The sequence below is a fragment of the Contarinia nasturtii genome, unplaced genomic scaffold (genome assembly GCF_009176525.2).
Source record: "Contarinia nasturtii isolate CC-2019 unplaced genomic scaffold, AAFC_CNas_1.1 Cnas_scaffold_4311, whole genome shotgun sequence".
Classification (NCBI taxonomy): Eukaryota; Metazoa; Arthropoda; class Insecta; order Diptera; family Cecidomyiidae; genus Contarinia; species Contarinia nasturtii.
In genome coordinates, this window is record NW_022201606.1 from 2,595,643 (window position 1) to 2,622,837 (window position 27,195).

At 34.1% G+C, this 27,195-nt stretch overlaps 4 protein-coding genes and 1 long non-coding RNA gene across 5 annotated transcripts in view; 1 reads left to right on the forward strand and 4 right to left on the reverse strand.

The window, feature by feature from the left end:
* The window catches only part of LOC116350932 (zinc finger protein 37-like), a 3,600-nt gene extending 1,833 nt beyond the window's left edge, over window positions 1-1,767 (reverse strand). The window contains exons 1-2 of the mRNA XM_031782941.1: window positions 1,607-1,767; window positions 36-1,507 (exon numbers count right to left, since the gene is read on the reverse strand). Of these exons, the coding sequence (XP_031638801.1) occupies window positions 36-1,507; window positions 1,607-1,767 (1,633 nt within the window). The remainder of the gene's footprint in view (window positions 1-35; window positions 1,508-1,606) is intronic.
* Window positions 1,768-4,220: 2,453 nt separating this feature from the next.
* On the forward strand, window positions 4,221-8,122 carry LOC116350655 (calcium-binding mitochondrial carrier protein SCaMC-3-like). Its single transcript, XM_031782524.1, has 6 exons — window positions 4,221-4,657; window positions 5,226-5,427; window positions 5,500-6,232; window positions 6,289-6,473; window positions 6,551-6,693; window positions 6,773-8,122. The coding sequence occupies exons 1-6, from the start codon at window positions 4,646-4,648 to the stop codon at window positions 7,022-7,024; spliced, it is 1,527 nt and encodes a 508-aa protein (XP_031638384.1). The 5' UTR covers window positions 4,221-4,645; the 3' UTR covers window positions 7,025-8,122.
* Window positions 8,123-8,587: 465 nt separating this feature from the next.
* LOC116350899 (lysozyme RrrD-like) lies at window positions 8,588-9,261 on the reverse strand. The gene is made up of 2 exons (XM_031782884.1): window positions 9,177-9,261; window positions 8,588-9,065 (listed from the first exon to the last, which is right to left on the reverse strand). Coding segments are annotated over exons 1-2 (456 nt in total). The 5' UTR covers window positions 9,178-9,261; the 3' UTR covers window positions 8,588-8,610.
* A 1,669-nt stretch (window positions 9,262-10,930) lies between these two features.
* LOC116350797 lies at window positions 10,931-11,809 on the reverse strand. Its single transcript, XR_004202052.1, has 2 exons — window positions 11,675-11,809; window positions 10,931-11,593 (listed from the first exon to the last, which is right to left on the reverse strand). It is a non-coding gene; the product is annotated as an uncharacterized LOC116350797 (long non-coding RNA).
* Window positions 11,810-13,366: 1,557 nt separating this feature from the next.
* Window positions 13,367-22,868, reverse strand: LOC116350628 (protein ELYS). Its single transcript, XM_031782477.1, has 7 exons — window positions 22,726-22,868; window positions 22,520-22,657; window positions 22,008-22,436; window positions 21,177-21,840; window positions 20,765-21,113; window positions 19,785-20,699; window positions 13,367-19,704 (listed from the first exon to the last, which is right to left on the reverse strand). Exons 2-7 carry the CDS (start codon window positions 22,614-22,616, stop codon window positions 13,657-13,659), a joined length of 8,502 nt encoding a protein of 2,833 aa, XP_031638337.1. The 5' UTR covers window positions 22,617-22,657; window positions 22,726-22,868; the 3' UTR covers window positions 13,367-13,656.
* Between the last annotated feature and the right edge of the window lie 4,327 nt (window positions 22,869-27,195).

The following is a 27,195-nucleotide window of genomic DNA, read 5'->3' on the forward strand; positions in this document are numbered from 1 at the left end:
ATTAGTTTGATGAGTTCTCACATGCCTTTTCAGACCTTTTTTATCGGTGAATCGCTTATGGCAGTGATCGCATTTATGCGGTTTTACTCCAGTATGACTCTTCTTATGCCGAAGCAAATTAGATAAGCAATTGAATCGTCTCTGACATTGACTGCATTGATGTGGTTTATCTCCAGTATGCGTTCTCATATGATTCACTATTGCATTCTTTCCAGTGGTAACATACTTTTTCTTATTTTCATCTCTGTTACAAATATAGCACTCGAATCGACGTGTTTTACAATCTCTTTCGTGTGCCTCTTTCTCTGTGATTTGCGAAAATCCACGAAAACAACCGGAACAGTGGAACAGATCATCTTTATGAGTCCTCATGTGTCTTTTAAGTTCACATTTTGTTCCGAATCGTTTGGTACAAAGGTCACATTGTTGCGGTTTCTCTCCGGTATGAGTTCGAATATGCCTATCGAGTTTGCTTTTCTTAATAAATCGTTTTTCGCAAAGATCACATTGATATCGTTTGTCTCCCGTGTGAGCTCGAATGTGATCGTTGAGATAACTCTTAAGACGAAATCGTTTCAAACAATGATTACATTGATACGGTTTTTCTCCAGTGTGTGTCATCATATGAGTTTTAAGATTACATCTTTTTACGAATCGCTTCTGACATTGATCACATTGATGCAGTTTTTTTCCTTCGTGAGTTTGAGTATTGCCAGGTTTCGAGACTGCTCCAATTTTGTTATTTGATCGCTGAATATTCGATTTCTTCTTTTTGTTTTGTCCACCTGCTTCTCCATTAAACTGTTCTTTTTCCTTGTTTTCTTTCCCCTTATTATTTTGGAAAACCCATTTATCAAGAGTCATTTGACAACTTGCCACATTTTTAGCTGCATTTACTTCACTAACAGCTTCTGAAACATTGTAATCTAAATTGTTATCCTCTTCGTTGGTCACTTTTGCATTTCTTTTATCACCCCTTTCTCGGATCGTATTTTTCTTCGATGCTCGTAATCTGTTTCTATATGGATTATTAGCATTTGTACGGTTGTTCTCATCACTTTCAATTGAGGTATTCGGTGAATTTGATCGTTCACGTTTGATACCCTTGTCTTTGTTACAATTTTCGTCTTTTTCGATTTTAACACGTTCAGGGCTACAAACGACCATCAGTTGATTGGCTGGAATACGAACTATGGGAATCTCCTCATTTTCCATTTCATCTTCTTCTTTTGGCTCAACATTTGGTATCTCTCCGTCTGAAGGTTGATCACCGTTTTCATCATTCTCAGTTTTAATCTCATGATCAACATCACTAAGAGCAATCTCACCAATTACTTCCGTTGTGTTAGCCGTTTCATCATCACTAATTTCAATGATCGTGTTCAAACCGTTTTTTCCGCTTGAAATTGAAGATCTTACCGAAGAATTTTTTGATCTTTGAATACTTCCATTTCGACTTTTATCGAATGACGTGTCACTTTTAAATTTGGAATAAATCTCCTTCAACCTAAACAATTATAATAAAAAAGAAATTATCATATACGTCACCTCTCATTTAGAACAAATTAAACTCCAAAATTAAAACGAAAAAGCGAGAGTAAATTACCTATCCTTAGCACGATCTAGACAGTATTTCCAATCTGCTTGATGGAAAGATTGACCTGATTGTTCACAAAAATTGCTTATATTTTGCAACGAAAATGTCGCTTGGCGTTCAATACCATTCAACATTTTTTCTAATTCTCGCGTCCAATTATTCGTCGGCATTTTTCAACAGTTTTTCCACTGAATTTGAAGAGAAGATTTTTGTACGTTAGCAGATAAAAGCAATATGGTCAATAACATTAGTCAAAATTGATGGAATACAACAAAAAACAGTTGAGTGTTTTTTCAATTCACTTGAATTTCTCGAGTTGTTTTTAGAACGACAAATTCCGTAAGACTAACTGAACATCTCTTTTTTCACTTTTAATTATCTTTGAAGATTTAGAATTTATTTATTGCAACGAATAAAGCATACAAATTGCAACAAAAGTCATTTGGCAAATACAGACCCTTATATGACCCATTGTATCCGTTTATTATTTGTGGACTTTGGATCTAAATTAAGTAATAAGTATGCAAGAAATGTGTTAGGAGCGAGAAAACATTTTGTGAGCACTAATAAAATGGTGATGGTAAAAAAAAACGAAGACATTTTTGTGGAATTTTTTTCTCTTTTTCTACGATTCTACTAACGCTATCAGTATAAAACTTGCATTTTTATCCATACTGGTCACAAATACAGCGCATGTATACGTACAACTCATATTTGGTACATATTCAAACAAAAGCGGATCCCATAGTATTTCATACCTGGACAAATATTGAATTATGTTACAAATCATTGTACTTCAAGATGACATCAAAACGTTCAATGTGAAAAATGTGTTTATTTAGCTTAATTGATTGTCGTTTTATGAAAACTTACCAATTTCAAGTTAACCTAATAACGAAATGTAATTACTTTAAAATGATGTTTTCAACATTATCTATTTTACAAAAATAATTTCATTTATTTTGAATATTTTTATCATGATCGCAAAATACATTATTAACATAACTGTGGTAATTTTCTACTTTTATAGAAAAAAGAGAAATATAAAACGGTGACTTTTTTCAATTAAACTTGAATAGCTTCAGTTCTAGCAAAAGTTACAAGGATATTTGCTTTGATTTTGCATTTTATACAGTATCTTATGGGGCATAATTTCGGTGAGGTGTACGCTTTACACCCTTGTCAATGTTTTCATTGTTACAATTTTCGTCTTTTTCGATTTTGACACGTTCATGACGATTTTGACACGTTCATCATTTTCCATATCTTCCTCTTTTGGTTCGACATTCGGAATCTCTCCATCTGAAGGTTGATCACCGTTTTCATCATTCTCAGTTTTAATTACATTTACAAAAGGAGTCTCTCTGAACGTTTGGGACCTTGTGTTGGGTGATTCATCTGAATGTTTCCACTCTTATCGAATGACATTTCAGATTTAAATTTGGAATAAACTTCATTCAACCTTAAAAATATATGAACAAAAAATTATCATATTAGCCGTTAACTAGAAGAAATTGAATACAAAAAAAGAAGTGGAGAGTCAATTACCTATCCATTGCACGTTGCAGTCAATATTTTTGATGTGCTTGATGAAATGATTCACCTGATTTCTCAAAGCTGCTTTTTATAGTTTGTAAGGATATTGTCGCCTTGTGTTCAATGTTTGACAACATATCATCGAGTACTCGCGTCCAATCATTCGCAGACATTTTTTTACCAATCTAAAAGCACATAATAATGCATTAACAGACAAAATTTCGTTGCTTCAGGGAGTATTATATACAAAATGCAAAACTTACAGTTGATAACTGAAACACAAAATTTGTTTTCCCAAAAATATCCTCACTTTTCCCCACTTTTTATAGTGTACTATTTCTTGTGGAAATATAAATCAAAATGTTCATTAACAAAATACGTTTTTAAATAGTGCATTGAAATTAATTCAAATGATAATAGATTTGCAATGTGTTCGACGGTAGAGATAGACAAAATTAATTTAGTAAATATGAATTGAAAACAATTAAAAACAAACAATAATGCGTTTACATCATCGGGACGATACAACAACAATAACCATAAACTTTTAGAGTCGGATAAAAACTATAAAATTTTGACAGGTGATTCACTCTTGTCGTTCTTTATCTCGGGAATTCTTGTTTACTTTGAATTTGTTCTAGATGGGTAAATTTAAGTATTCAGTTAAAAGGATTTTTCTATGATATAAAATCATTAAAACATTTTTTACTTTGAACCCACTATTTCGGAGCATTTTTTATTAATTCTTTCTTTTGTTTCTACACTTGTTATATACTAATGATCTTTTACGATCGTCATCATAAAACTTGAACGTTTGATTTTTTTATTTTATGTCAAAAATAATCTTTTTTTTTATGTTTATTATCGAATTAATTTTTTTCTTTTTTTCTATTTTCTCTCATTTTAATATGAAGTATCAACAGATTTCAAGTATCATTTCGCAACATAAAACCTTTCAATGTGAAACATCATTGGAATACGCCAAAGAAAACCTATCAAATGTTTTATCATGACACTGGCAAGTTGCTTCGTATTGAGCGAATTCGCCATCGATAAAAACTTCTTCGTGGTTTGACAGTCTTCCAGCTGTCACTTCGTACACGAGTAACATAATTTTCCCATTTCTCTTTTTGATACTAATTTGATGGATTGCCTAGCTTTGATTCGATGTTGGCTCATGTATTCCGTCAAAAGTGATTATGCTGACCCAAAGTGCTGTGAAAATCGTAACTTTTCAATCAATATTTATGTTTAGGCATTGTTTACCGGTATTATTGTGGCCGTGAATTTGAATTTTCATTGAAAATATCCCGTTTGAAAGCAACAAAACTTCAACATTTTATTTAAATCATTAACATAATTTTTGCTAATAGAGAAAACGAAACAAAATAAAAACTAATTAAAACACAAACGATTTCTATTCGCACATTCAACGTTAAAGACATACATTAAAGTGTAAACATTTTATTAAAAAATTTTTTTAAATGTCTATTTGCTTGTGAAATTGCCGTGATGTCATCCGTGGTAAGAATCTCAACATAGAAAAAAATTAAAATAATGTATTTTATTGGCGATTAAGCGAAAGTGAAAATGATCGGATTGTTTGTGTGCCCAGCCAAGTGAATGAAATCGTTTTCAAATGAGTCAGTATAAATGTGTGTGCAAATATGGCAAATAGTTATACTCACATGCTTGGCCTATAAATACGATACAAATTTGTGTATATCGTTGTGTATCGCAATGTATTGTGTTTTTGGCATTTGGCGTAGTTCTCACATTGCTCATTGGCATTGAATATATACATAATACATAGAAAGAGAAAGAGGGAGAGAGAGAGAAAGTGGCACAATAAAGAATAAGTTACCTAATGGAATACTCATTTAGAGACATTTGCGACTTTTTCACTCGCATTTGTCTGTATTTTTTTGACTCAATTATTTAAAATGACAATAAATCCATATATTTTTCATTGTTTATCGCTTACGCATATAAAATATTACTCGTGTCAATTGCCATTTATCGCATTTTTTTTAACAATTTGTGATTGAACATTTTTCGAACTTTGTACGCTAATGTTTGCATTTCTATATAGATGTCATCGTCATCTGCCGACGAAATTATCAAAAAATGTCACGACGTTGGCGAAAAATTGCAGACTGAAAGCGGTAAAAATGTAAACACAGCTGGTCACCATCACACAAACATAAGTAATCATCAGGTGCATTATCTGCATGAGCTGCCACTTGCGGCTGAAAAGAGATACGAAATGTTGTTCAGTCAATTGGATCGCAACGGTATGAAATTAAACGCAAATAAAGTTTTATTGATAAATCGATTCAATTTTATTTTTATTTTTTGTTTCAAAGGCAATGGTCAAATTGATATTCATGATTTGTCTGAAGCACTCAAGGACATTCATTTATCCCAGCAATATGCTGAAACATTTTTACGACAAACAGACACAACGAACCGTGGTCATGTAAATTTAGCCGAATTTATTCATTATGTTCGCGAACACGAAAAGAATCTGTTGCTACATTTCACACATTTGGATAAAGATAAGGATGGCAAAGTGAATTTGAATGATTTGATAATTGGATTTAAAGAGCTGGGAATCGAAATTGATGACAACGAAGCATTACAACTCCTAAAACGTGTTGACCAAAATGATACATTAATCATTAGCTATGACGAATGGAGAGATTTTTTGCTTTTAGCACCATCCCTTGACATTCATCACATCATCAACTTTTGGCGACATTCTACCTATCTCGATGTTGGTGAAGACGTGTATGTGCCTCAAATCGCAAGCGGTTGGAGACATTTGGCGGCCGGTGCAGTGGCCGGTGCCGTTTCGCGTACCTGCACAGCGCCATTAGATAGATTAAAAGTCTTTTTACAAGTTCAAACGAATCGAGTTCGAATTGTCGATAGTTTTAGATATTTATTAAATGAAGGTGGTGTGCGGAGTTTTTGGCGTGGTAATGGCATCAATGTTATGAAAATTGCACCCGAATCAGCGCTTAAATTTGCCGTGTACGAAAAGGTTAAACGACTCATCAGACAAAATGAACAGAAACAACTTAGCATCTATGAAAGGTAAGCCACATCTATTTTATTTGACAGATTTTTAACATAATTAATTTTCAATTCAGATTTGTAGCCGGTGCATGTGCTGGTGGTGTGTCTCAAACAATTATTTATCCTTTAGAAGTATTGAAGACCCGCTTAGCTTTAAGAAAAACCGGCCAATACAAGGGTATTTCTGATGCGGCGTTAAAGATCTATACAAATGAAGGCATCCGAAGTTTTTATAGAGGCTATTGTCCTAATATTTTAGGTAATTTCATTGTCATTTTACTCGCATATTAAATCAGCAATTGAAACAATGTATTTTTAAATACTTTCGGCTATTAGGCATTGTACCCTACGCTGGGATCGATCTGGCTGTTTATGAAACTCTCAAGCGGAAGTATTTAAAGAAACACGAAAGTGATGACGAACGACCTAGTTTTATGGTTTTACTTGGTTGTGGTACTGTGTCAAGTAGTATCGGTCAAGTAAGTATTGATATAAACGGAAGTTAACACTTTCATCGATTTTTAATGCTTGGGCTAATATGTGATTTGTTATTTTTAGCTATGCTCATATCCATTGGCACTTGTCCGAACTAGACTACAGGCTCAAGTTATCAACAACAATACGCAATCAGTTGTACGTCCGCGGGAGCAAACGATGACTACCATCTTTAAACACATCATCGAAACAGAGGGCATCCCTGGACTATATCGCGGTATCATTCCGAATTTCATCAAAGTGCTGCCCGCCGTTTCGATAAGTTATGTCACTTATGAATACACCAGCCAAGCGCTGGGTGTTAGCATGTCGTGAAAAGGAGTTCAAGTGATTTCAATCTATATTGTTTAAATGAGAAACATATTTAGTCGACAAATACTTCCCTAGCGAATGCAAAGTGTGGATACTACTCCTACAGCAATAAGACTCGTGCAAATAATTACTATCTGCTCAAAATGTAGTTAAATATCTAACTATCTCAAACAATTATTTTCTTTTTAAACCAAAACATGGTAAAGACAAAAAAAAATAGCTCGAAATATTAACAGTTCGTTTGAAACACTACTACGTGTTCTCGATAATCTTATGCAAAATACGAAAACGCTAGATAGATCTATAAAAAAACAAAAGAAAAACGGAGAAAGACATTATTAAAAGGAAACCTGGAAGATAATACGTTCTTTTGAATGTATCGAAATGACTTCATCTATAGCAACTAATATTTATTAAATTACTACAAAATATTTACTCGAAGGAAACAACAACATTTTGAACCAATTCGATTGCTTTGTATTTCTCCTTTTTTCACTTTTTATGTTATTTATTTTTGTTTTTTGCTTTAAATTTGTATTTAAAAAAATGAACATTTTACATTAATTCCACTGTAAATTAATTGTATGCAGCAGAAATAATTGAGTAAATTGACTGTGACTCTACTGTTTGCCATGCCTTAGCTGTGTGCGTGTTGTTTTTCTTAATTTTTTTAATTTGACATCAGTTCAAGATTTGAGCTGCGAATCCGAATTTCGGTAGTATTTGTGATAAAATAAAAACTATTATTAACGTTTATTTATACTTTCACGAATAAACGAATTCACCATTGTCCGTGCTCTCTACAGCATTGTTATTCTATCAAACTTACACATTTTTCCTGGACAAAGTAATGCATTATACAAAAGAGCTAGAATACAGAGCTTGGACCTTGGTTCAACAGATTGATCATAATACATTACAACGTGAATCGAATGGCGTTCGATTCGCTGAAACACATGTCTATCTTCAAAATAAATAACAACAGATCAATTTTCTTCTATATTTTTTCTTCTTCCATAGATTGTTGTAGACTCTAATTAACTGAATCTTTCGATCTACATAAGAAATACACAATAAACTCTTGCACTGTTCAACAATGAATATTTGTTTCTTTTTTCATATGATGACCTTTCAATTGATACAGTGTGTAAAGTGATCAGTGATCACTGCAGACTGTCGAGGCAGAATTTGCAGTGAATAACAAAAAATAGACGAAACGCAGTATTTTTGTTCATTAAAGTTAACCAGTTTTTACGAACGGAACACGTTGATAACATTTTTTTTTTGTTTCAGATAAATAAATAAATATGGTACAATGTGGATATTATTATACATCGAGCACCAGTTCGTGTTATCTGCTTACACTATTTACATTTTAATATCATCATTAAATTGTTTAATTGCATCATCTGCTTTTCAATTTTAAATTAAATTTTTTAATTAAAGAATCGAAATATCTTATCACATACACATATTGATTCACATGTTTTATCTTTATATTGTTTGCGCAATGTGTCATAATTACCTTTATTAAATCCTTTTCAATATTTTATTAGTTTTTTTTTCTTTCAATTTTTAATTCAATGCGATTATGAAGAGAACAGTTTGCATTCTTTGTAACGACGATTAATCAGGCCCTGATTTACCTTTCCACCAGCTTTTCTCCACGTCTTTAGTTGGCTGCATACTACATTTTTGTTGCCTTCATTTAATTTTCTAACTAAAGTGGAAGACGCAGCGTTACCACAACCAACATTGTATGCCCACGAAGTAAGTGCACCAAATTGATTATCCGTAAGTGGTTTTTTCACAAGTCGACCAATACAATTAGTGGCCGTTTTGATATCAGATTTAAGAAGTTGTTCGCCTTGTTCTTTCGAAATGCACGATCCCGCTTTGAAGCCATCTCTTGACACAATTAGATGTCCATAACCGATTGTTAATTTATTGGCAACGTCTTTATATGTACAAGCCCTCCATCCTTCTACTTCTTTAATTAAATTAAGACTTTTTGCATTTAAATCTCTGGCTGCAACCACGGTCACTGCAATTACCAGTGTGCAAGCGGAAATGTGAGTTTTCATCTTATAAAAAATTACAGAACTTTTGTAATCTAATATGACAATTAAAAAAGTTATTTATTTTCAATACTCACTCTGTGGCGACTTTCTCTTGAACTTAGGGCTATAGCGAATATGTGAACCGAATCGCTTGAAGTATCGTTTATATATGGTCGAATAATATCCAGACAATAGTTATCATGGTTTGCGTAGAAAAATGCATAATTTACATTTCAATTTTATCATTAAATTTTGTAATTAAATTATTTGCATTTCAATTGAAAATAAAACAACTGTTTTGAAAGCAATTTGTCATCTTACTTAAAATAACTTACTTGAATGTAAATTACGAGACGAACCGAAAAGTCTGATCAAAGCATTTATGACAGTTTTGTAATATACATATTTTTGTACTTTTAAAAAAGGGAAGGGAAATCCCCCAAAAATGCGCATCTTATGATTATAATCATGATTGTAATGATGTTGTGTATCTTCATTTGATCGAATTTTCCATGTTCAACTGTTACCTATTAAATGATTCATTATTAAAAATCAAAACTTGCAAATTTGAAAAAAAGTGTATCTTTATTAACATTTAACAAAATACATTGGAACATGACATTTAATGAATCTTTTTCAATATTCATGTGTCTGTATTAGTGTCGATTTATGACGAAAACAGGTTGCATTCCTTGTTACGGCGATTATTCAGTCCCTGATTCACTTTTCCACCAGCTATATTCCATTTCTTCAGTTCGGTGCACACTTCATTTTTCTTGCCTTCATTTAATTTTCTAATTAAAGTTGATGATGCAACGTTACCACAGCCAACATTGTATGCCCATGAAGTAAGTGCACCAAATTCATTGTTCGTAAGTGGTATTTTCACAAGGCGCTTAATGCAATCAGTTGCGGTTTTGATATCAGATTTAAGAAGTTGCTCGCCTTTTTCTTTTGTTATACATGAGTTTGCGTCTAAATCATCACCAGGCACGATTAAATGTCCATAGCCAATTGTTAATTTTCCGGCAACATCTTTATATGCACAAGCCCTCCATCCTTCTACTTCTTTAATTAAATTAAGACTTTCTGCATTCAAGTCCATATCTGTAATCTACTGTGTAAAAATGCATACTTTTAAAACTGAATTTTGCATCTAGAATACGTTTCTTTTAAATACTTACTTAGCAATAATTTCGTGTTGAATTACAAACTTTCTTGCTTCATGTGTCATTATAGTCGCCTTATATTTACAGATGAATCATCTGTTTTTATTGTTTCCAACATTTCAAAAGTCAAAATAGCCAAATGATTATGTGTTTGGTTTTGCAGGATTTTCTTTATGACTGTGTGAGTAGTGAGTAGTGTCACATAATTGTGTTAATATACATATATAAGAAAAAGAGTGCGTTTAAGAGATATGAACCCACACAATTGTGTTAAACTATTCAAATTTGCTGCAAACGCCAAAAACATGTTCTTTTGACATTTTGAGAGTACTGTAAACAAATTAACTGTTTTGATAACAGTGTGTCGTCTGATAAGATGCACGTTTATTTTTAATGTATGAATAAATAAAATATATGTATTTCTCAGAAAAAATCACAGAAAATTGATATTTATGATTGTTTTAATCACCCAGTTAGTTTCAATGTTGATGTCTGTTTCTGAAAATGGAACTAGTGAATACGCAATGTTTAGTTGAAGTCGACTCGGATAGTACTTAAAATGGAATATTGATTATTTATGAATATCAATAGTTGCAATTTTTTGACAAAATTGTTTATCGACTTACGATAAATAAATTTATTTCAATACAAAAAAAGAAAACAAATGATTTTTAGGCATGTTTTAGAGTTTCTAACAATCCAATATATTATAGCTGATTTAATTATTTTAATATAGCTAAATCAATTGATTATGTTTAAATAGAAGATTGTAGATGTAATTCTATTTTCACTTTTCCGCACACAACTAGTGTGTAAGGGGAAAGTATTTTTCTCTAATCCATTTAAGACGAATAAAGTTCACATTCGGCGTTACGACGATTAACCAGGCCCTGATTTACCTTTCCGTCAGCTTTTCTCCACATCTTTAGTTGGCTGCATACTTCGGCTGCGTTGGCTCCTTGATTTAATTTTCTGACTAAAGTGGAATCCGCAGCGTTACCACAACCAACATTGTATGCCCACGAAGTAAGTGCACCATATTGATTATCCGTAAGTGGTTTTTTCACAAGTCGATCAATACAATTGGTGGCAGTTTTGATATCAGATTTAAGATATTGCTCGCCTTGTGCTTCCGAAATGCACGTTGTTTTGCTTTTCGTAAGACCATCACTAGGCTTGATTAAATGTCCATAACCGATGGTCCATTTTCGAGCAGAGTCCAAATACGCGCAACTTCTCCATCCTTCTGCATTCTTGATAAACGTTAGACTATTTGTATTTAATTCTCTAGCTGCAACCAATGTCACTGCAATCGCCAGTGCGCAGATAATTTCAATTTTCATCTGAAAAACATTTTTTAAATAAAAAATTATTGAAAAAATATATTTTTAATCCATAAATATTAGTGCACTTTTAATACAAACTTTGCAATAATTTTGTGTTTAAATCTTTGTTGCGAATCGACTTCTTGTCTAGGCTATTCTAATTTTTTTAGCTTAAGGTAACGTTTATATATACTCGAATCATCGCATACAATACAAACTAACTAACATACTAGTACGCAATCGTAATTGGATTATTTTATTTATCTTTATTGCCTAAAAAAGAAGAGGGAAATCCCCTCAAAAAAATTTACAACACGAGTATCTTATAATTATATATTTTGATTGTTTTTTTGAGAAGTTTATTATGTGTGAGTAATAAAGAACTCTAAAGAGTACACACAGCTGTGCACAATTTTTGAAATGTATCCATTCATCGATGCACTCTTTTTATATACTTTCAGTCTTAAATATCGTATATTGATTATTTAAAATATTAATACCGAGAAATTTGAACTCAACTTTTTTTTTCAAAGCAAAAAAGCCCTATTTTGACACTTTCAATAAAATAGATAAATAATATATAATGTTTGGCAGGTTTTCGAATGGAACTGTTTGCATTAATATATAACGTTATAAAATTTTATCACTAAGTTTCGCTAATAAAACAATATAAAATTGTATACTTGAAATCACGACTTTTGAACCTGATGGTTTATGACTAGATATTCTAAACTTGATTTGTAGAGATTCATCAATCCATTTAAATAATTTGTAAATCGAATTGTGTGTGTACCAAGTTTATTGAGAAAAACAACGTCCCTTAATACTCATGATTGCATACTCATGATTGCATGGTGAATACATTTTTCCAATTAAATATCGTCTTTATTCATACTAGAATTGAACTTCTTGCACAATGGGTCGGTATTCCCACAACTAGCATTGCATAAATTGGTTATTAACAAATTATATTATAATTATATAATATAGCTATTAACAACAAAAAGCAAACTTTCTGACAAGGCTAATCGTGAAGAAATGTGTCACGCTTCAATTTCAAAAAAATATCCTGAAACTGATAGATTTTTAAAGATAGTTTTTTTATTGGCAATTAATTGTTTGTAAACGTGACAACGAATACATGAATTTATAGGCAACATCGTTATGACTTCGATTTATTGATTTCAAGCAAACTATCTTCAAAATTCATAGGTTCGGGGCGAAGCCATGTCCATAGCCGAATCTAAGTCTACTTGGACTAAATTTAGACATTGCACATTATAGTTGCTGGTTGCAACAAACGTCATAGCCAATGAACAGTGAGTTTTCAACTGAAAGTCAAAAATTGTCTACATAATGTTGAAAATATGTAATTTATAATTAAATTTCATTTAAAATTATTCTAAACGTTGAAAACCGACGTCGTCTTCGATTTTATGATCATGCTTTTTTACTTTTTCTTAATAGAAAAAATGCTTTTGTAGCAATTTTTAGTCTGATAACATACTATCAAACATAATTGAATAAATTGTAATAAATTAACGTCAGAGATATTCTCGAATCTTTTGATTTATCTTTATTGCTACAAATACAAAAGAAATAGATGAACTAAAAAATTTACACAAAACGCGTGTCTTATAACTTACCATTCATTTATGATGGACCCTTGATCCATTACGAAGAAAAGGTGTTGACCATTTCAATGTAAAATTCAATATTTTAATTATTAAGTGAAGGCTCTTCAATTTAATCGATTTTATTTATTTATTTAACTAATAGAAAAACTCCCCTTTGAAAAATTACAAATTGATTATTTCTAATTAGTTTATTTGAATTTTCAATCAACTTTTTAACAAAGAAAATGTGCAAAATGAAGCGAAAGTTTGCAAAAATGAACAGCAATTTGGCACTTATGTAAATTTGTTGTTTTTTTTTAAGAAAGAAAGAACATATGGTATCATTTCAAATTCATTAACAAACAGAAAACGTTTTTTTTTTTTTTTTTCATGAAAAGTAAATCTACATATTTCAAACAATTTGAGTCTTAATTTTTATGAGTTTGTTTCTCAAACAATATGTGGTTATTTCTTTTGTGCACGTTGACGTGTCGTTCGTTGCGACGATGAGGCTTCGGATGTTTTCGATTTTTTCGATACTTTCGACGCAGTACTTTTATGCGATGTCACCGATTCCGAATCACTGTGATCGGAACCAAGTTGTTGTTCTTCAACGGTATTATCTGCCTTTGTTTTGCGTGTTTTCCGCTCTGATGTTGTTTCATTTACCGAAATTTTCTCCTTGAGTTTTGCATATTTTTCGATTGTGGCTCGTTGTGAACGTGTCAAACGACTGTTTTCCAAATAGTCCTGAGACAAAGTGCTTGTTGCTTGATTTTCATCTTCAGCAATGGCCGGTAAAACTGATGCTGATCTAGCGCCACGAACTCGGCTCGATTTTACCGATGATGTTTCGTCGTCTGTATTTGCAGCTGTCTTACGACTACGCGTTGAAACAATTGAAGAGGCTTCCGAATGTGTATCGTCGTCTTTTTTACTTGATCGTGTTGATGTTTTACGTGATTCCTTTTTATCGTCGCCTTTCGGTGATTGCTTTGTTTCCGATGGAGCACGACGTGATCGAGTTTTTGTTTCGGTTTCTGGATTTTCTTCAACTTTATCGGAGGAATCTGATTTTATTCTTTTTCTCGACCGAGTTTTCGGTGCTTCGGTATCCCGGGCTTCGTCTTCAATAGCACTGGTTATACTTTGAGTTGAGGTTGCACGTCGTGTCATTCTTGATGTTTTTAGCTCTTTTTTGCTTTGCGTTTTACCTTTTTTGATCGGTGAATCTTCTGAGCGTTCTTCGATGCTTGAAAGTGTTTGATGTGACACAGCCTTTCGAAGTCGTCGACTCGTTGAACTTTCATTCTCATCAAATTTATCACCAAGCTCCGAATCTGAATCGGTTGATTCTGATTTCGTCTTTTTACGTTTTTGGACTTTTAATTCTTCTTTTTCATCAATGTCGTCTAATCGTTGCTGCGATGCTACCCGTTTCGTTGTGCGTGACGTTGATTGAATACTGATGTCTTGCATTGATACCGATTTAGTTCGTTTACTGCGTCGTTTTGTGTCCTCTTCTGGTTGACCTTCATCCGAGATACTGGACAAGCTTTGATGCGATTGAGCTCGACGTGGACCAGTTGATTTACCTTTTTTGGCCGTAATTTCATCGGCTTGATTTTCAACCAATTCAGAGAGACTTTGGTTTGATGTCGCTTTACGAAGTCGACGATTTGGTTTTTCTTCCGCATCGAATTTATCGCCAAGATCAATTGATTCTGTCCTCTTTCTGCTCGACGATTTACCACTTTTGACTGTTGTTTCATCGGCTTGATTTCCAACCAATTCAGAGAGATTTTGATTTGATGTCGCTTTACGAAGTCGACGACTTAGCTTTTCTTCTGCATCAAATTTGTCGCCAAGATCGGTTGATTCTGTCCTCTTTCTGCTCGGCGATTTACTTTTGGCTGTTATTTCATCGGGTTGACTTTCAACCAATTCCGTGAGACTTTGGTTTGATGTCGCTTTACGAAGTCGACGAGTTGGTTTTTCTTCCGCATCAAGTTTATCGCCGAAATCGGTTGACTCTGTCCTCTTTCTGCTCGGCAATTTACCACTTTTGACTGTTGTTTCATCGGGTTGACTTTCAACTAATTCCGTGAGATTTTGATTTGATGTCGCTTTACGAAGTCGACGAATTGGTTTTTCTTCCGCATCGAATTTATCACCAAGATCTAAATCGATGTTTGATTTTGTTTTGGTGCGTTTTGAAGTTGCTGCCTTTGAGGTACTCGGTTCTTCTTCCGACTTCACTTTGACTGGCACATCCTTTTGTTGTGATGCGCCACGTTTCTTCCGTTTCGAATCTTCTGGTTGTGCTTCATCAACAGTTTGCTGTTGATTTTCCGAGTTGTCTTTACTTTTTCCAGCTTCAGTTTCAATTCTTTTGATGTTAATCGAAAATTCTTTATGTTCAGAAACACTGCGTTTCAAGCGATTCACATCATCAGAGCTTCGTTCGATGGGCTGTTGTGATTTTGCCCGTTTAGTGCGCAGTTTGCCAATTGTTTCATTTGATTTCGCTTCTGTTTCGTCTATAATCGAGAGATTTTGATGGGACATGGCTTTTTTCATTTTTTGCTTAGATGGTGCTTTCGATTTGGAATCGGTCACATTAATTCGTTCTTTTTCCCCATCTTTATCATCGTCCTTTGACAAATCTTGTTGAGAAGCAGCACGACCTGTTCTTCTTAATTGTGATTTTTGTTTGACCTTATCATTGTTTGTAGTCAACTTTTCCGGCGACTTTTTGGCATCATCGTTTGATTGAACTTGTTTTGCGTCGCTGTCAATTGTATGTGTATCTTCTTTTTGCGACGAACTTTCGACTATTTCACTTATTGGCTCACTCACGTCCAAAGTACTCGCAGCAGCAGCTTTATCGAAAATATTTGTCGGTTCATCTACTTCCATTGCAGTACTTTCCATTGGTTCACTTTCGATATTATCGGATTGTTTCTCTGTTGTAACATCGTCACTTTCAATCGTAGATGGTTCATCGATTATGACAGCCTTATCGAGAATATTCGTTTCATCTGTTTCTGGAACTTCGACTGAAGCTTCGATAACAATGTTCTGTTCTTGAGCAATCGAAGTACTTTCAGTGGTCTCACTTACAGGCGCTTCCGTTTTATTTTCAGTGGTAACATTTTCATCGACGATATCCTCTTGTGGTTGATCTTGGTTAACTGTCTGTTCGCATATCTGTTCATCGTTGATATCTGGTTGTTGTATTGGCTCAGAAGTTGTGGGCTCATCAAGTATTAATTGTGGCACTTGTTCACTTCTCGTTTTTGCCATTTCCAAATAAGCCGATTCTTGATTTTGATCACCATGATCGCCATGCATCTCGAAACCGAATGCATCACCATGTACGTCCAAGTCTAACATTTCAGCATCGACCACTCCCAAGTCACCGTAAATCATGTGATTCATCGCTTGCTCTTGGCTAATCAAACTTTGTGCACTTGTTTCAGTTGGTGGGATAAAATCTTCGACTTCTATCGATGCCGATTGCAATTCGATGATATTGTAATTATCAATTTGTTCAAATTGATTGGTTTGTGGTTGTGAACCGCTGGTTAATTCATCATTTATATCGTATTCTATCTCATCATGATGTTCTGGATCTTGTGAATCGGCAATTTGAATGTCATCCAATGAATTAACCGAATTATTTTCATCTTCCGAGCTGCTGTAAATTTGAATAACATCGACAGGTCCAGCGTTTGGCTCATCATCTTCATTGTCGCTTTCTTCATAAACTAAATTTCCTTCCAGTTCACTATCAGAACTTTCCTCGCTTGATATGGTATTATTCGAAGATGCTTCGCTCTTCGAGTCAATGTCATCAAGGTTTACCACATCTTTTTCACTGTCGGCATTTGTTGCCGATTCAGCAATTGCCGGCGGTGTACAAATTGAACTGTCTTCGAGCAGATTTTGGGCGTTAGCACTTTCACCGAAGAATGAACTCGTGCAGTGTTCATAACGAGAGAATTTTTGCAAAATGGATTCACTTACGCCCGTCGAACTATCGACCAAATAGTTCTGTGCAAGCTCACGAGCTGCAGTGATAACAACATGCTCTGTTGTTGTTTCAGTGACTTCTATTGTTGTTTGTGCATTTACGATGGAGCTTGGATCGTTTGGAATACTTTCATTATCGATGGCAACGTGGGTGCTGCTTGGCTCATTTTCAACACTCTCCATTGAATAATCAGCAATCGATTGTTCATCAGTTTGCGTTTCGTTTTGCTCTTTGAATTGCTCCTCAGTGGGCTCGATTTGTTGTTGCTCGATTTTTTCTTGAACTTCTTCAGTCTCTTCGTGAATTTCTTCTTGAGTTTCATCTTGAGTTTCTTCTTGGATTTCTTCTCGAGTTTGTTCTTCAACTGATTTATCAATTTGTCCCGTCACAGAATCCTCATGCACAGACAATTTCTCAACAATGTCACTTTCGCTGCATTCTGAGGCAAACGATGATGAATCTTGCAATAGATTATATTTCATATGAGTTGCATCCAATTCGTCCATTGAATATGCCATTGGTGTTGTTCGCATACTCATTTCGGATGCATCTTTAAGGAAATTCCGTTGTTTAACCGCCGAACCACCATCAACCGATCTACTGTCTTCTGATCCATCAACTCGAATCGATTTATCGACTTCGGTTTGAACCTTCAACGCATTGGACGTAATTACATTTTTGCTTAACGATCGAGACGATGCACGTTTTGGAGCGGTTCGCTTTGGTGTCGAAGTATTAAGCACTGGCTGTTCCGTTACACTGTCATAATCGGCACTATCTTCGAGATTCAATTTGGAACGTGAACGTGTAATGCGTGTTGAACTCATCATTGGAATTTCAGGTGTTTTCGATCTTAATCCACGTCTCGGTTTAACAGTTGATGGTGAATCTAAAACTGGTGTTTCAGTATGATGTGGTATGCGCGATAGATTCTCATTTCCAATCTCATGACTAGTTTCTTTAAGCTCTTCGTTCACCTTTGATGTTTCCGGCGAATAAAATTCATCGATGGAATTTGATGCACTGCTATTTTTGGCAGAATGAATTGGTCGACGTCCTTTGATTGAATTGGGCGAATTGAATGAATTTGAATCGTCATCTTCTTGTACATTTGCTGTTTCTTCTATGGCACCCAATCGGAATTCATCATTTTGTGGTGGAATTGTGTAACAAAATGGTTTTGCATTGAAATCAACCGATCGCCGTGAATTCGCTGTTAACGACGGAGATGTTGAGCGTCGTGATATGGTTGAACCAATTTCGGTGTGCCGTTGTTTCAAAATACTTCGCGTACTTTGTGGAGTTTGACAACGGCTATCGATGCGACTTTGTTTTTCCAGGCGGCTACTTTTTACAACTGGTGTGCTAAGCAAATTAACTGTTTCGCACAGTTCACCGATTGAATTACGTGGTTGGTCATTGTCTATATCGATGGTGTCATCTAACTCTTGAATGCTCATGTTTTGTTCTTTCACGACGTGACTTTGATTTGTTAACGAAGTCAAAAGATAACTATTTATACCAGGGGCATGTCTCTTCAATGGTAAATCGGCCACTGAAAATGAATCGGTACGTTGACGCTTGGCCGCTGGTTGTTTTAGATCCGGATCTGAACTATGTTCGTACGAACTTTCTTTGCGTCGCTTCAAGAGGCCAACATATGGTTTTAACTCATGAATTGGTTTGTGATCATCATCAAATTCCTCTGGATCGATTTCGATGCGAATATTTCCCAACAGTGGTATGTGACTTTTCTGTGACGAACTATTGAAACCGGTACGTTTGGCGGCCACAATGGCCCGATGGAAAACACTGCCAACGACATTTGCATTTGAGTCCACAATGTATGGATTGAGTTGACTGCTCAATGGGCTGGTTAGTTCACAATTTTGTTGCGCATCGACATCCAAACGACTTTTGATCGCCATATATTGATCGCAAAGTTTTCGATTTGTCGAATTCATTGCCAATTTGTACGATGATATGATCATGTCTTGTGTATTTTCCAATTTTTTATGCATAGTTAATGTGCGTGGCTTATGTTTTAACTCATCCAAGTACATTAGCGCCTCAATATATCTATTTCGTTGCAGTAAATAGATTAATTGCAAATTTTCCGACAACAATGAGTCGCATGTGTTCAAAAATTTGCACAAAACTTCACCCTCGCGCTCAGTCAACGATAGACCGAGGACATAGTTCCATTTCTTAAGTTCATGGCACCCTTTGAAGAATTCCAATAAAAGTTTTTCATCGTATTTTGAACGTTGCAATTCAAATGCTTCGGTGATTAGATTGTTTGCCAGTAGGGTTTTGATTCGAAGTGTGGTGTTGATCGATGGGCCGGGTGCGCGTAACGCTTGCAAAGCCAAATTTGGCATATCACGAATCAGCAAAGTATTCACCAAGAGTTCTTGTTGCCATTTCGAAATCAATCGATCGCTTGTTAGTGGTGAAATGAGCTCTTTCAATGCAATCTATTCAATCAAAAAAAAAACAAAAACAAAAAAAAAAAGTTAATAAAAATTGTCTTATTCAAATGCACATGTGATCTTACCTCATATTCATTGTGATCCAAATTCCAGAATGCTTGTGTGGTTTTGATCAAAGATGAATTCAAATTGAATACGGCGGGAAATTTGATGAGATTTTGCACGACATTGAAGTGTTCGGATTCCAAAACCATGTGCAAATCCAAAAACAGATAAACAAACAGCATGTATTTATTCTCGAGTGAAATGCCCGGTATGAGTAAAATGCGAAGCATGGCTTGCAACGATGGCGGTGGATATAGGCCATCACCTAATCCATTGTTCCATTCAGTTCGCAGCAAATGTGAATTGCATTCACGATCAATGAATGAATCGATGTACAAACACTTGCAACTATTTGTTTTCGGTGCAATATTACTGCGATCATTTTCATAGAATCGTTGTCGTTGGTCTGTATAGAATTTGTTGAGTATACGATATGGATATGGAATAGCGGTGAACGTATCATTTCTTGATTCAGGCAATGACAATTGATTCCATACGATTTCCGGCAACAATCCCATATTCAGTAGCCACTGAAGAACTTCTTGATACTCCGATGTCATTCGAATCGAATTACGTTGAGCCGTGAGAGTATCAAAGATTTCATCGGGTATGTACTGGCGATAGCTTGTAATAATCATATTCAATATTTCAGCTAACAATTTCAATTGGCGTGAGTAATGGGCAAGAATTTTTCGTGATCGTAAATCGATTGTGATTCCTGAGTCGTCGAACAGCGAAACACACAGATCATTGCATCGGTCTTTGATTAAAGTGGCTTGATTCCAAATCCAATCGGTGAGAGTTGACAATGTTAATCCTTCGCTAGAGCCACGGCCCATGTGACTGCCATCAGCCCATTGTTGTGCACATTGTCTCAAAAGGCCCATACAATTATATTCTAATGCCATCGATAACAAGAACTCTTGCTTGATCCGCTGAAATATTGGAAAGAAAGTTTGTCATACAGTTGAAAAAACGTTCAAAAATTTTAAATATTTACCTTTGACGGATTCGCATGATAGTTTTGATCGCTGAGCTGTGGTATTAGTGAAGCTTCCAAAAATTCATGAAAACATTCATCTGGCATTAGAATTGCAACGGCACCGGTATTGCTTAGCTTTTTAATGGCATTATTTTGTAAACCATCCCAATGCAGCTTCTGAACGATTGTCGTTTTTAGTTCAATCAAATCAAAACTCAACGAAATTGGATAGAAATGTTCTTCGGGTCGTTGAATTGAATTGAAAGTGGATACTGATTTTGGGTTCATCCAAATGTCCAACGGTGCATCTCCCGCTTCTTCGATTGGGAACGGTGCCAAATAACTGGGATAATCACGCCAATCACAACTATAAATAAATAAAAAAAAATTGAATATTTTGGATTCACATTTTTTCCCCTGTAATACTTACACTCGTGGCATTTGCTCCTTGTACCATTGGTTTAAATCGAAAACCAATACAAACGATGACATTCGATTTGTCCATGCAAGTAAACACAGACTGTACTGTTCGTCTTCTTCGTCCGACACAATTTTGGTCACCGATTGACATGAGATTGGCTTCGAGTCACGTTCATGAATCGGAATTGTTAGGTCTGGCCGACACCATTGGAATGTCTCATAAATATTTTCACCATCCTGATAGGTTTTAGAAATGAACGATACTGAATGCATCACAGCAAATGGAAAGTTATTTTTGTTTGCATGAAATGCCCAAATGTAAACACATGGCCTTGGATCGTCAGCTGGTTCGAGGAATGTTAATTTTACCAGAGGCGAATCGATTTCTGGTGGATATGCCAAGTGAAGTGCATTCAAATCACACAAATTGAAGAGAGCCAATAAACCATTTTCAAGACCGACGACAATCATTTGCATTTGTGGCATTGAAAGTATTGACGATATTGGCGATGGCTGTTCAACTACCGAAAAATCCAAACGAATTCCCAAATTTATATTTTCAACACGTGTTTGATTTACTTGAAGCCGAATTTCATTTTCATCGATCGGCGCAGCCACTATTTTGCACGAAGATTCATCTGTATTTGGACTAAACGCCTTTTGTCTTGAGATTACTGTAAAATTAAAAGTAAATGCCATTATCAAACTATTCGAATATAGGAAAACAATGTACAAGACGTTTGCAGCATCAAATGAACGTATTAACTTTTGGTTCACTATGAGTCATTTCAACGTTCAACTAGTGCATAGTCTAGTTTGATTAAGTATTTGTCACACTCACTTTCTTTGCATCGATTTAAATGTAAATCGATCAAAAACACTTCTCCGGCTTCAGTTCCAACGGCTGCGCAACCATTGAAAGCGCCGAGACAGCTCCGTTTACACGCAGCATCACTAACAAAACAACAACTAGTAATTTTATCAAGAACATTGATGCGATGAACAATTCGAGATCCTTGCACCGAAAACAAATACAATAATCCACCGACGTGAACGCGTTGAACAGCTATGATCAATAAACATGAACCAATATCGCTGTCTGTGACTTCTGCAACACAAGTTACACTGCTTTTTTCATCAAATGTTTGTCCGGCGACTCGTTGACCGGTTTTCAGCGACAAAACCTCAAGATTCGATCCGATGGCAATCCATGCGAGTTGGCCACCACGAATTACACCTCCGAGAAATTCTTCCTCTGCTATTGCAACACCTAACAACGAAAAATAAAATACGACAGTCAAAAAAGAGTTTATTGTTTTGATATGAATTGTAAATGTTGATATTTTATCATACCGGAACCATTTGGTGAACTCGATCTAAGTTTTTGCAAAATTGATTGAGACACTGAAGTTCGCGATTTTGATTCCAATTCCAAACTTTCTGGTCGCATTTTTGCAGTGTGAAACGAATTTCGTGCTGTGCGATTATCTCCTATTTGGTGTTAAATATGCGCATTAGTTTATTTGTTCACAAAGCAACCAAACACAGCACAAACTCACCCAATTCTTGTAAATATAATTTTGGTAGCACAGATACAAAACACACAATTTTTTTTATTACAATGTAAATGTCTTATTTGTTTTTCTTTACATTATTTTCGGAGGAAAAAGATTTTTCTGCTCTCATGCACGAATGAATGTTACTTTTTGAGGTTAGGTTGAGTGGCTTCGCTGAAGTTATACTATGACATTTGTGATGGCGCGCGCAATACCAAATTCCACCATCTGTCAAACTTCCAGTGGAATTTTAGTACAAGAAGCGAATCATACATTTTTTGACAGAACAATAATAAAGAAAAAAGCTGTTTATTTAAATTGTAAATAATGTATCAAATAAAAAACGTTTATTGAGGTGAATAACGAGTGACGAAACCAAAATGCAAGACACAAAACTTATGATATCAATTTTCTGACGTTATTATTTGTGAACAAGACGCTGACGAAATTTATTATAAAATTAAATAAAAAGAATTCTTCTTTTTTTTTAAAAATGGATATAAAGGAATTGCGTGAAGGATTAATTGAAAATGTCTATGCCAAGTGCATTTGGAATAATTTGGATGCAATTGGCTTTATTTAGTAAATAATAGTAAAATAATATTTTTTCAAATAATGTTTCGTTCAAGTTCTAATATGGCTTGATGTATATCAAGTTTTAGAATCGTTTTCGGTTTGTTTGTTTGTAACACACATAACTCATGCAAGGCAATGCACGGTATCAGCTACCTACTTGAAAACTATTTTTTTCAGATTCCTGAGCCCAATCCACAAATAAAATATTTTTCTTTTTGGAAAATTCGTTCAGGAAAATTATTATATTTTTATTTGAAATTTAAATGACAAAATTGTAAAAATTCATTCGATTTCCGTTAAATCAATTATTTTGAACATTTTATCGTATAAACAATGCGCGTGAAGATGAACAAGATTGTAAATGGCGAAAACATCAAGAACACTTATATTGATAGCATCAATAATAATGATAACAATAATCTGAAACATAGTCGATAAGAAGCTGATCAGATCGAGAAGATCAGAGAAGATACCGAATCCAGTTTTTTCCCATATTTTATGTTTTTAATGTTTGTTGTCGTCACACTTTATGTTGCTTATCATAATAAGTCTAACATTTTGGCATTGATGATCAAGGGTCGACGAAGCCGTAACTATTCATCGCAAAGTGACGGCCGAAGAAAACATAGCTCAGCCAAATACCATGAACTTGATTCGAACTTAGAAGAGGCTATACAATCAGACGGTCATGTGCTGTCAACTCAAATTATCTACTAAAATTTGTTCATATTATGATTTTCGAACAGAAAATATATATGAATTCTTTCTTTTCTTTTCAAATTTCGAATGCTACTAGAGATGAGGCCCTATGATAAGTCAATCAAATCAATGAAACATTTGGATTGACATTACAACGCTTACCGTAAACAAAAAGAAAATCGCTTCAGTTTCATGTTTTTGAATAATAAGCAACATTTTGTGATGTGAAAATTATATTGAGATGCATAAAATTGTTTGAACGATCATTAGTGAATGAACGACAAAACTGTAAAATGTTTTTAAATGTGGTTAAATCATCTTTAGTCATATTAAATTTATGTTAACTTAAGTCATAAGCGACTATAATCACTCTCAGTCAATTACAGTCACTTTTGGACAAATTAAGTTAAAATAATTTTAAAGTGACTGGAAATTTTTTAAAATTTACGCAAAATCCAAATGTTTGTTGCTTCAGCCAAACTGAGAAACGAAGCACCAAAAAAAAGACCGACGATGCTACCAATCATCACCACAAAATCAAGATTGCTGAATGATACATCACGCGTAATTCGGCTCATTTGGAACTTGAATGGTTACTGACGCACATCCTGATATTGTATTATCCTTTTCGTTCGCAACTTTTTTCTGCTCATGCATTCTGCAAGTGAGAAAAACAATGTATAATGTCAACATTCAACAACAACAGAGACGATATACCCAATCAATCCAACGTGCATTTCGCTACAAGAATATGATTGCGAGCCGCAATTATGGTGTTATTAGTCGCAATACATTTCATTTGTTCGTAATGCAGTAATGATTTTCATCTGCTTGATTTCCATCAAATGAATTAGAATCAAATATGATTGGCAATTATTTCGGTAATTTGAAACGTATTTCTTACATTCACTCGGTGCAAAGTGTACTGTGCAATTGCAGTGTTCCTTCTCATATTGAACCTGGGTATAAGCAGAACTATAGGGCAAAGATGCATTCGGGGGCCAACGTTCATCTGGAAATCGACAATGTACCTTTCCATCGAAATATCTCTTATGTATACCGAATTTCTTATTTGAGTAGTCTTTAGTCTGTACTCATTATCGTGGTTATACGAAAGAAATGTTCATGAAAATGCGAATTCGGAAATTCATCTGGACTATGAAAATAAATCTGAAAAAGAATATTTTTTTTAGTTTTATCATAAAAATATAATCGAATATTGGTGAATATATTTATAAAATATAACTAACCCAATAATAATAACCTTTCCTTTGAATTAAATCAAATCGAAAATTGTTCTTTTCGTTTGCAGGATAAGTCAATGGCAAGCGGTTCCAATCTAAATTACTGATCAAATAAAATGAACATTTTTACGAATAAATATTCTTCAACCTAATGTCATTGGTTCTTATATTTACTAAAAGGAAATTGAGTTGGGCATGTAGCATACGCGAGACTGAAGAACAATTCTTCTTTTGAAAATATCGTTGCAGTTGTTGTAATGTCTAGCATTGAATTGAATATTGAATAGATCGTCACATTGTGGCCATAGCTAGACGAATTGAAATTGGAATCAAGTACGCAAGTACCAACCATTTCTTTTATAATCTTAACATCCACACCGCAAGTACTGTTCACACAAATGACAACTAACCTCAATATGAACAAAAATTGACATAAAACTCAATTTACCCGAAGTCTCAACCGTCTTTGGGATAAATTTTAGTTCAGATTTTTTCCGCTCAAAAATTTAAGTGCTTATTATATGAGGGGTTCCGAGGAAAAATGTTACGTAGAAAGGTTCCGCAGAAAAATGATCGGGAGCTAAATGATATCATTTAGCAAAGCTAATTGGTACCAAATAGCTCTTCTAAATGATACCAAATAGCTCAACAAAAAAATTCAAAACAATATTAAAATCTAAAAATAAGTGAAAATAAATAAAATAAAATAAAAACAAAAATAAAGAGCCGTCGTGTAAAAAAAGAAATGTTATCTAAAGCGTGTCGGCCTTTTTGTGTTTTTATATATTGGTACCAGTGTTGGGTAAAGATATTAGATAAGATGAGATACCAGATAAGATGATATCTTATATCTTATCTTATCTTTGACGAAAATATCTCATCTTATCTAGATAACTAAGTTTTCTTTCGATATCTTGGTGGTATCTTTAGATCTTTTTAAGATATTTTGACATTTTTACGAAAAAATTCAAAATTTTTTGGAAAATATATCTTATCTGCTTATAAAATTATTTATATGAAAAAATAATGAAATTATCTAGATACTTTTGAATATCTAGATACTTAGAGTTATCTACATATTTTTGAGTATCTAAAGTCCAAAATTTTTGTGATTTTTTCTGCGTAAAAATATCTTTGAAAGTATCTAAGATACACCCAAGATATTATCTTATCTTTGCGTTTTTTTAAGATAAGATATGGTATCTTACCTATATAAATTTTTTGCAAAACTAAAAACGAGAGTCGAGCGCTATCCATATAAATACATTGTGACGTCACACATCTTACACAGAAACGACATCTTTGTAAAACAGACTAACTACAATGTAAAAGTATAGCGAGAGGGGAAGGGAGTAAATAAAAAGGGGAAACAGATACGTTTGATTTACATTGTAGTTAGTCGGTTATTAATAGATGGCGTTTATATAGTGTGCCCTTATTGCGCTTGACTCTCGACTAAAAAAATCTCATCTTATGTAGATACCAAAATTTTTACAATTACCCAACACTGATTGGTACCGCTTTGCAGCGGTATAGGCGTGTGAAATCACACTAGCCGCTGGGTAATTGAATTGTAATATTTATTTTATTACATAATTCGTCAAGATATTAATTTTTTTATCTTTTTTGTTCACATTCACATTCTGTTTTTATATTTCTAAATAAATAAATATCGTTCAAAATGTAATACAATAATCAATATGAATGGGGTAGAATAAAAACTACTTCTCGAAAAATGTTTAAACACGAAACCTAAAAAAAACTTTCAATGAAAAGTGAATCAATTTTTTTTCGTCCAATTGAAGTGAACCAAAAAAAAATTGTTAAATAAAAGTGAACCCAAAAAAAAATTCATTTTAGTGTATTTTACACTGAAAAAACCGAGTGAATTTTTTTTTTTTGGTTCACTTTTATTGAACAAAATTTTCTTGATTCACTTCAATTGGACAAAAAA